Source organism: Lepidochelys kempii, chromosome 10 (genome assembly GCF_965140265.1).
Source record: "Lepidochelys kempii isolate rLepKem1 chromosome 10, rLepKem1.hap2, whole genome shotgun sequence".
Lineage (NCBI taxonomy): Eukaryota > Metazoa > Chordata > Testudines > Cheloniidae > Lepidochelys > Lepidochelys kempii.
In genome coordinates this window covers 81983581-81993795 of record NC_133265.1, presented here as the reverse complement: position 1 = coordinate 81993795, position 10215 = coordinate 81983581, and the positions used below count along the sequence as shown (strand labels likewise).

Below are 10215 nucleotides of genomic sequence, written 5' to 3'. Positions count from 1 at the left end.
TTCAAGGGGCCCCCAATTCCTTTTTTGTTGCAATTTCAATTGAAGTTAAACTTTAGTAGCCTTAACAAAAAAAACAGGTTTAACTTTTATACCTACAGGTAAGGCAGACATTTACGTAAGACGTATTTAGCTAAAGCTATAGGTAAAGATGAGACTGGTAACACTCTTGTATAGATTACGGTAAATGCAGACCATCCATTTGCTTCATTAGTTTATTGTTCAATGATCAAACAGTATGAGAATATATTTAGGTTCTGGGGCCCTTTAGTGGAAATAACTGACAGTATCAAGCTTATTTGGGAGGCTGGGGATCAGAGGTATGAGTGGAAGTCACCTCAAAGATGAAAAGAAGCCACAACAAGCAAGCTAGGAAGAGGCAGAAAGAGCCTGCTCCACCTTCACTGTAGAGCAGGGGTGGGCAAACTAAGGCTCATGGGCCGCATTCGGCCCTTCAGACCTTTTAATCCGGCTCTCGAGCTCCAGCCGGGGAGCGGCGTCAGGGGCTTGCCTGGCTCCACAAGGCTCCCAGAAGCAGTGGCATGTCCCCCCTCCGGCTCCTACATGTAGGGGCAGCCAGGGGGCTCCACACACTGCCCCTACCCCAAGCACCGGCTCTGCAGCTCCCACTGGCCAGGAACCGTGGCCAATGGGAGCTGCAGGGGCAGCACCTGCAGACAGGGCAGCACGCAGAGCTGGTGCCATGCCTCTGCATAGGAGCCGGAGAAGGGACAAGCTACTGCTTCTGGGAGCTGCTTGAGGTAAGCGCTCCCCGGAGCCTGAACCCCTGACCTTGTCCTGTGCCCCAATCCCCTGCCCCGATCCCCCTCCCACACCCTGAACTCCTTATTTCTTGCCCCATCCTAGAGCCCGCACCCATAGCCGGAGCCTGCACCCCAACCCCCAATTTCATGTCAGACAATTTTCATACCCAGATGTGGCCCTTAGGCCAAAAAGTTTGCCCAGTCCTGCCATAGAGGGTCATTGCTTCGAGGATACGGTATCCCGAAAGGGGACATTTATCAAACCATTAGGAAGACTGTTAACCACATAATGGGTTTGTTTTTACTTATGTGCAATCAAGCAATTACATTTTCTCATGCAGGTGATTGATTGATATATATATATGCCAATTAAAATGTAACACCCAAAACCATGTCTTAAGATAAAAATTTTTATTTTACAATTTTATAAAGCAGCTTTACATTAAGCACAAATGTTGATCCATTTACTTGGTATATAAACATAATAGGACCTCTTTCCCTCTGCAAAAAATCCTGTCCTGCTGTATATAAAACTAACATGTGCACATTGTGCTTAACCTGCAAAGTCTATACAGCTTTACAAAGGACTACCCTTTAGAAGGGCACCCTGTAAACAATTTATTGCATATTTAACACATGGTGTGTACCCCCCATGTAAAATGTAGAAAAGAATAAAGTACAATTACAAAGTGAGTGACAAGAGCAGCTTTCAGTGAGTGTCTCACACAATGGCCGAGAAAAACGCTTGTACAGTTGTGCTTGTGTCTCTGGTTTGCACATACCCACATGCACTGTGTTTCTCTAATGAAACCGACACGTACAGTAATCCTAGCGAATGGGTTAAACAGATCTTAGCATCGGAGACCTTCTGTCAGTTTAAAAACAGAGGTACAAAAGGGATTATTATACAGTGAAGTCAAATAAATGAAATTACCGGCACTGGTGTCTATTAATGCTCTCCCACAGCGCACTTCTTTTTTAAAAACGAAGAGGAATCCATGCGTTAGGTTCCATAAGCACTCCTGGTTGATTGCTTAATTTACATGCATATGCACTCAAACAACAAAAATGCAATGGAGACTGCGTTAAAAATAGAATGGTACAACATCAGTTTCTCAGCTGAAATGACTAACCTATGTTTCTTAACAAATCTATTTGTCTGCTGCCGGATGGACTCCAATGTGAGGTATGAAACATGGAAAGACCAATGCCACTATTTGTTTTTAACACTCTTTTCCTAATTCAGTTGGAAAAGGTGTTCACATTGTTAAGGCACTGATATTTGTCACAGAAGCAGTACCCAAACCTTCTCATTTGATTCTCCAAACCTAAAATGGGTATAATGTTGAGGAAACACACCAGAAAGATCTCTCTTTCACTCTCAGATAGTGATCAGCCATCGCAGAAGTAGTTTTTTTCCCCCTTTTTTGTAATCTGAGGAAAATCTCCTCTCTGAACACTTTGGTATTGATAAAGATTTTAGGGTTCAAAATAGTTCTGCTGTGACATCTACTTTTTGTAGGAATCAATACGATCATGTGTGTTTGCAAAGATCAAAAGAGCTACAAACCTGTTTCATACATTGGTGAGCAAAACAGAAAAGGCTTTAAAGTCTTACTGTGATCTGCCACATCTCTCCTTTCAGTGGTTTGAATTTATTTTGTCCCCGATACAAACATCTCTCCCCACTCAAACTCTCCTTGGTATTTTTTTTTTTTAAAATCACACAAGAAATAAGTAACATACAACAGGACCAAGCGGAAAAAAAAATAAAAATCTGTTACTAGTGCGTATAACTTTACCATACTGGAATGTGTCTACAACTTAAAGATCTGGGATTCATAATCTGTACTGACCAAAATATTAGCAGATATTAGTGATGCACACTACCCTAAAAACAGTATTGGTCCAATGACATGAGTTGGTTTGTTTACTCTCTCCGAACTACAAAGAGGCAAAACACATGTTTAGAGGCCTACCAAATGCATGGATCATTTTAGTCAATTCCACTTTCATAGGATTTTAAAAATAGTAAATTTCACACTTTCATATGATTCCATCTGAAATTTTACAGTTTGTTGTAACTGTGGGGGACCTGACCCAAAACGGGGCAGCGGGATTACCACCCTCACTTCCGCGCTGCTGCTGGCAGAACTGGGCAGCTGGAGAGCAGCGGCTGCTGACTGGATGCCAAGCTCTAAAGCCAGCACCGCGGCCACCAGCAGCGCAGAAGCAAATGTTGCAAGGTATGGGGAGGTGGGTTACCATGTGTCCAGGCTTTCCTGCAGCCTCTCCACCAGGATCGGGGGCTGACAGCTAGGGCTGCAGCCTCTCTGCCTAAGTCGGGGGGCTATCGCAGCAAGCAGCTGCAGTGCTTCCTGCAGCCGCGAGAGGTTCCCGGAGGTGGGTCTGACCCAGCTCTAGGAGCAGCCTCTGCTGTGGAAGAAGTAGTCCCATCCCTCTCCAGCCTGGGCTGGGACTAGCAGCTGGAGCCCGGCCCATGGTAGGAGGCCCTGTGGCTGGGACACCCCCAGCCCTGCCCCTCCCTTACAATAGCCAGATTTCATGGGGGAGATCAGATTTCATGGTCCACGATGGGTTTTTCACGGCCGTGAATCTGATCGGGCACTACACATGTTGACATGAAAGACTGTAATGGCTACTGAAAAGACTTTATAAATATAAAAGGAAATTTCAGGTTAATTCTGAACAATAATGTATGTCACTGAATGCATGGATTCGACACATTCAGTTATTGCACAAGTACTCAGTTGTCAGAGCAACTGAGAATCAATATAAAAAATTAAGCCAATATTGTGGGTATAACTAAGTGTAGAGACCTAGATTGTAATTAACATTTAAAATGCTTGATCCACTTTTTAAAAACAGTTTAAAAATTAAATTGCTAGAAAAAATATTGATACAGAAACCTCTCAAGTGTGGGTGAAAATACAGTACAAAACATCAGATTCCACAACAAGAGATTCCAACTACATGGGGGGGAAATGTTGATTAGCAAGCCTCAAATACGACTGTAAATTCAAATTTAAATGGCATGCTTGCAGTTTTTGTGCAGTCAACTAATCCCACTTTGAGTTGTGCTTACATAATTTAAGAAGCCTGAATGCTGGCTGTGTGTGTTTTCCATTTACACATCTTTAAAGAAACCGTATGTTCAACATATTCCTCAATATATAGAATTTAAAACAAATTTTGTGTATTTTTCTCCCCCCAAGAAAAGAATTTGTATTAAAGAAACACTTTTAAAAAGACACACTGTCGACTACCCAGGTTACAAGTAAATACACATTTACTGCATTACATCACACGATCTGTAATTCTGTTTCCAACATATATACAGATAATTCCATTTTAAAAGAGGCCACATACTAACTTTTCAGGCAAGTGCTGGACTTTAGAGACCTGTATGGCTTCTGTAAATCATCTTTTTCCTACAAAAAGGAAAAATAAAAAACTTCCCCCACAAACCCAGGAGTACAAATGGATTTTGTCCAGTGCGAATAATTTCGCTATGGAACACTATATGGGCAGGTAAACACGTTAAAGTACCAGCTTTTATTCCATCCTTTGACTGGACCCCTGCCTCAGATTCTACCACCCAGATAGAAGTATTCTCACGCTGGAATGCAATTACTTTCTGAAGATCAGTTTTGAGGACCACTTTGAAATAGTCCACAAAAAACTTAGTATGCAACCTTTTAAAATGTACCTTTGTTTAGCTTTAATGAGTCCAATAATTCCCGTCAACAGCAGATAGCTGAAACGGGGTTTTGGTTGTGAGCTCTAGTTGTGCTTTGCCCTGCCACCTTTAAGGTAGCTCTTCCATCTCTTGACGAATTCTTTGAAAATTGGGGACTCGTCGATCGTGCTTAATAGCTGGAGTTGGTTTATGTGGGTGGTGTGATAGTCCCACCGGGCCAAGTTGGGAGCAGAGCTGAGCATGAAATGACGGAGGTCATAGATCGTTCCTGAGCCTGTATCATAGAGTGGAAGCATGGCTTTCAGGGACTCCATGCCTCGATCATAGAGAGACTTTGCCTCTTTCCCTAGCTTCTCACCTGCAGTTTCTTTTAAGTCATACAGTCCAATCAGAGAGTACATGAAACCGTTTAAAACAAATGAGCTAGGAGAGGTTGGGTACTCTTCATACCAGTCATGTTTGTTCATAAAGACAGCTCTCACTCCATGCTGCTCTGACGGGAGCTTGTAAGGTGCTGTTGCCTGTAAAGCTGAGTTGAGGAATGTGTGGTCTTTTGTTAACAGATAAGCCCTGACTAACGTTGAAATGGCCTGCCCTTGTGCCATAGCAGAGTACCAGCCAGGGTCTAAAGATTTAAACCCTTCCCCTAACTTCCGTGTCACCATAATTGGCCAGCCACCTTTTTCATCCTGGTTCCTCACTAGCCAATCGCTCGCAGCAAAAAAAGCTGCCATGTGGGCAGTTGTCGATATAGTGACGTTATCAATAAAGCCTTTTCCCTTCGTGATCAACCTAATCACTTTTTTAGGCATTATTTTTGTCTGCTTCACAGCTTTTGTGTTGGAGAGACCCACTCCTTTCCTTAAGTCAGTTACCAGATCTCTTGTGACTGTGCTCCAAATGGTCCTAGGTCCAATGCCATAGTAAATATCTCGGTCTTTAAAAGCAATCAGCTGAGTGTTCGAGACATAGTGTATGGTGAAGAGCTGGTTCTTCTCAGTTGTTTCTAGAACCACAGATATGCTCCCATTTGTGATGAATTTGAGGTCAAAAGAAATAATAAAATCTCTTGAGTTCCCAAGCTGCAGAGACGCCCCTTCGGTATTTTCTGGAAAAAACACAAAACACAAATGAAAGTGGTTAGGGGTAAAAAATGATCCGCCAGGATGTATATTAATAGAACATTTAGAAGGAAGTTACACCATGCAATTAGGTTTGCCAGATAAAAATCTGAAATAATTCAAGGGCACTTAACCTAAAATCTGTGTTTCCATTGTGTGTGTCAGTTCATTATTGCTTATTACTAAATTAAGAACACAGCATCAATTAATGGGTCAAGGATGACTTCCCGTACCATAAGGGAAAATTTCCCTCCTCTATTCTACATTAGTGCATTGCTGCATTCGGTCTAGGAGCAGTGCCAAGGTATTGGCCAAATGGCTTCTTCAGGATCCTATGCTAGCTGGTCAATACCCCGGATGTAACGCAGATGCCAAAATAGACTCTTCAGGCAAAGGACAGCTGGCATAAGAGGAGACAGAGAGAGGGTGAGATGAAAAGAGGTAGATGGACTGCATCACTGAGAACCTGAAATATGTTTGGTAGTATTAAGCTATCCATAGTAGACCGCAATATGAACTAACCAACCAACACAATTCAAAAAACATAAACCCCTCTAGCTACAATAAATCTTACCCTAATCAGGTCTGGCATTCTAGTAACACAGTGTGGGCAATTTGTTCCAGCCGGTTATGATTCAAAGAAAGAAAAGCAGAAGAAAGAGTCACTTTACATTGTAAGTCATCTTTCAATAAAAATCCGATTTTGTGTGTGCAGATTGGGTGTCTGACACTAATTTGGCATTACATATTCTGGAACTTGTCACATAAAGCAGTTGACATGATTTGTGCCAACAGATTATTATTAACTGCCCACTTCTCTTCAGTTCCCCAGTCAGAAAACTGTATACATAGTTGCTGAAACTAGGGGTACTGTCACACCCCCTGGCTTGAAGTGGTTTCCATCCTATACAGGGTTTACAGTTTGATTCAATGCTTCTCAGCACCCCCACTATCCAAACTGTTCCAGTACCCCTGCTTGTATAGCTAAAATAAAAGGTAAAACTCCCCACGGCAGATTCTACTGTCATCAGCTTAGATGTTTACCAAGTTCCACCGCAGGGCCCACCAGCTAACTGTGCAAATCTACTGAAGGCAATGGGTGTTGCACAAGCATAATTGAGGACCTAATTGGGCCTGCAGTACATCTGTTACTGGTGATGCACCAGAAGGAAAGAACCCAACTTGATTTACACAGATTTTACTGAGCTTATTAGAAAAGAACTCTTTCTAGTTGCAAACTGAAAATATTTGAAACGGAAATTGAGGGGGAAAAAACATGGAGCCCCAGCTTTGCCATTTTTAGTCACACTTCAGACTAGAGCCACATTAAGCAAAACAGCTTGGAGAAAACTGAGAAAGAAACAGGTAGTTAGAGATCCATTGGGACCAAAATTAAAATCCATTAGCTGAGGTTTTGCCTGCTTGACAGTTGCAAGAGCAGGGAACTGATTAATTAAGTGGAAAAATGAACACAAAGCAAGTTTACATTTTAATTTATTAACCTCTACAAGGGCAAAACTCAACTGTCTGGTTTTACTTTTTTTTTTTTTAAAACGTATGTCAACAATTAAATAAGGTTCCAAAGCAACACACCATAAAGAAAGCCTGTTTCCTCACACATTAGCTTTTAAGTATAAAACCAAATCCCCCCAAAACTGTAGTAGATGATCAATCAGCTAATTAGTTTGTAAGACTGTACAGATCTTGTAGTTTTGAAAGCACAGAGGTATGATAAACATTTAAAGACAGTCATTTAAATTAACGTTTTTAATGGAATAAAATTCTCATGTGTGAAAGGTGATTGTTTCTGTGCTTGTGCTCCTTGATGTGTGAAATACCCCATAAATAATTCTAGGAACAACAACTGAGTTATGACCCACATTCCCTCAAGAATACAAGGCTTTCCCCATCTACCAAACTAATCCATTATGCTTTGCATCAAGACTGTAGTTTCATATGCTGCACTGTACAATGTCAGTTCTATCGTATCGCCTTTATGACGGAATTTTATGTTTTTTAAAATAAAGCTTTATTTCCTTTAAGCTCTGAAGTTCAGCGTCTGCCTTTGGAGTAGAGAAATAGCAGTGCTTTGTTACACTAGTGTTCTTTTCTGTGAATGACTAACACACACCACCAACAAAATTATGTAAAATTAATTCTTTATAAAAAATGTTAAAAAGTTGACTGTCCCCATCTATCATTTCTACTTATTCCTTTTGCTTTCTACCATACAAAACACTATGGGAAGAGGGGCAAAAAGTTCAGAACCAAATAAAAAAACAAAAAACCCCTAAAGGTTGCCCATTACTTGTACTGCATTAAGCACCTATAAATCCATTACTTAAGGCCATCTAAGATGAGTGGATTCGTACTGTGGCCTTCAAGGTCTGAAGATTACTCTGCCATCAATAAAGGATGAGGGGAGAATACATAAGAGATCTTATAACCTTTCCTCTTCCTTATATTTATGTACTACAAAGACACAAGAGTGTTCTAACAACTTTTTCCTTAGAGACCCAGGCCTAAGGTGCTGACTAAAATTACTTCATTGTCTTTTTAAGTAATGGACTCATTAATTCTAATGGGTATTGATTAGGGAGAAAAATACATTCAGTCCTTACTAATGAGGCTTAGTACAAGGGGAAAATGTTGCATAAAATAATGCACTCTGTTGTATTGATGATTTGTTTTGTTATGTATGAAACAGTATATGACAACTCAGAGGAAGTAAAAGTATATTTTAGAACACTGAGTGGAGAAAGGAGCCATAGGCACATAGTGTCTTAACAGGTATATACATACAGACTGGGAAAACTCAGAGGGGCTCAGTAAGAACAAAGGCTCAAACATTGACTACAACTGCCAAGCAGACAGTGCAGCTGGGAAGGTAACCTTTCGCTCCCCACCTAGGCTAGTTGTAGCTGGGTGTCACTTAGAGCAGCCTGAAGGCTATTTGACATTACCTCAGACACCCCCAAGGGACTTACATGGTAGCTGGGACTCAGCAGGGCACAGGGAAGCCCTCGTTATAGCTTTTTCCCAGCCATACTCCCTTACACTGGCAGCAGGAAGCCACTACACCACTGGAAGATCCTCCTATGCTGAGATGACCCTCCAATCATCAGCTACTTTGGAGTTTTAGGGTCAGATTCTACCAGCAAAGGTGCATAAAGCAATTGTGCTAGATCCCTTAAGAATACCTGAACACCTTGGGCCCGATTCCAGAGCCATCCTGTGCATGAAAGCTCATGCATAATGAAACAGATGGCAGGTTACAGAATTAGACATTCTTGATTTCCTCCATTAAACAGTAGTACATCTTTCAGTTCAGGACGGTTTTGAACACGTTGGTTATTTTAATACATGTACAAGACATGCTAAACCCACCTTATGGATTAACCCTTGCTGCATGAATCTGCAGTACTGTTACAGAGAAATAGAACATTTAAAAAAGCCGGAAGCCACATGTAGTCCAGCTTCTCCTCTTTCCTTAGACTTAGGAAGGCCTGAATTGACAAACTAAATATCGTAAAACTTGTATGCTGAGTTTCAGCGCAACATTTACATTCTAATGAAAAATCTTAGAACACAGGGATTGATAATGGAAACACTGATGGAGTCCATGCAGTTTAGCCTGTAAAGAGGATATTGCAGGTTCACCCTATCAGTAATTCGTTAGCACTAAGACTGTGGAATTTATTTTACTCCCATTTCTTATTCTACAGACTGGTTCCCAGGTTATTTGCTTCCTCCTAGTTCTGTGATAGGCATGGCAACTAAAGGCTGCAGAATTTCATCTGGAGCTTTTCTGTTCTTTATCTGTGTGGTAAAATCTCTTCTATAATACAGCTTCTGTTCACTTTATAGTTACAAAGTTGAGAGATAAGACAGAAGGAAAATAAGAGACAGACAAAGGAGAAGACAGGTTTTCAGGTGAGATTTCAAAGATGAAAAGTCAACAAGGTTATATACATATGTATTTAATAAAAGACTCCTGTGGTAACATCTGCACAAAATTGACACAAATGGCTTATCTGCGATGTAGTTACAACAACACACCTGGAACGACAAACTGTTTAACATTAGTGAACCTGAACTTATCAGGTACGGTTGAAACAGAACAGCCTTTTGGTACAGTCCAATCAACGGCTCTGCTGCTTTTGTCTTTGTCTTCTGCTGTTTCATACACCTCTATGTGAGGTGGTCTCTCAGTCAGATTTTTACTATAATGACTTAGCCCATATTGTGCAATCTGGATTGGGTAGAAATAGCCTTGAGGTCCCCACTGTGTGGATAATGGCACACCTGTAATATAGGAAAAACACAAATAATTGTTAGAACATTTAAAATAGAGTTTAGAATTCTGTCTCCCCTTCTCTCCCCCCACAGTTTTACATAAATAAATGCCATTTACCAGAAGTAGCTTTCACCATTAGTTCTCAGGCACAGACAAATTACTCTCCTTTTTACCAAGGTCTGCAAATACTAAAAACTGATATCAAAACCGACCAGATGCAGAAGGCAAAGTGAAGTTCTCACCATGTTCTACCACACCCGGGCGTTTACTTGCTTATTGGAATACAAGACTTTAATACACAAACATTTTTATGGA

At 41.0% G+C, this 10215-nt stretch overlaps 1 protein-coding gene across 5 annotated transcripts in view; it reads right to left on the bottom strand.

Moving 5' to 3' along the window:
* Positions 1–1157: 1157 nt before the first annotated feature.
* GLCE (glucuronic acid epimerase) overlaps positions 1158–10215 on the bottom strand; it is a 110662-nt gene continuing 101604 nt past the window's right edge. For all 5 annotated transcript variants that reach the window (XM_073304483.1, XM_073304482.1, XM_073304485.1 and 2 more), the window contains 2 exons: positions 9663–9908; positions 1158–5590 (listed from right to left, as the gene is read on the bottom strand). In XM_073304483.1, coding sequence (XP_073160584.1) covers positions 4566–5590; positions 9663–9908 — 1271 coding nt within the window. In that variant the 3' untranslated portion in view covers positions 1158–4565. The remainder of the gene's footprint in view (positions 5591–9662; positions 9909–10215) is intronic.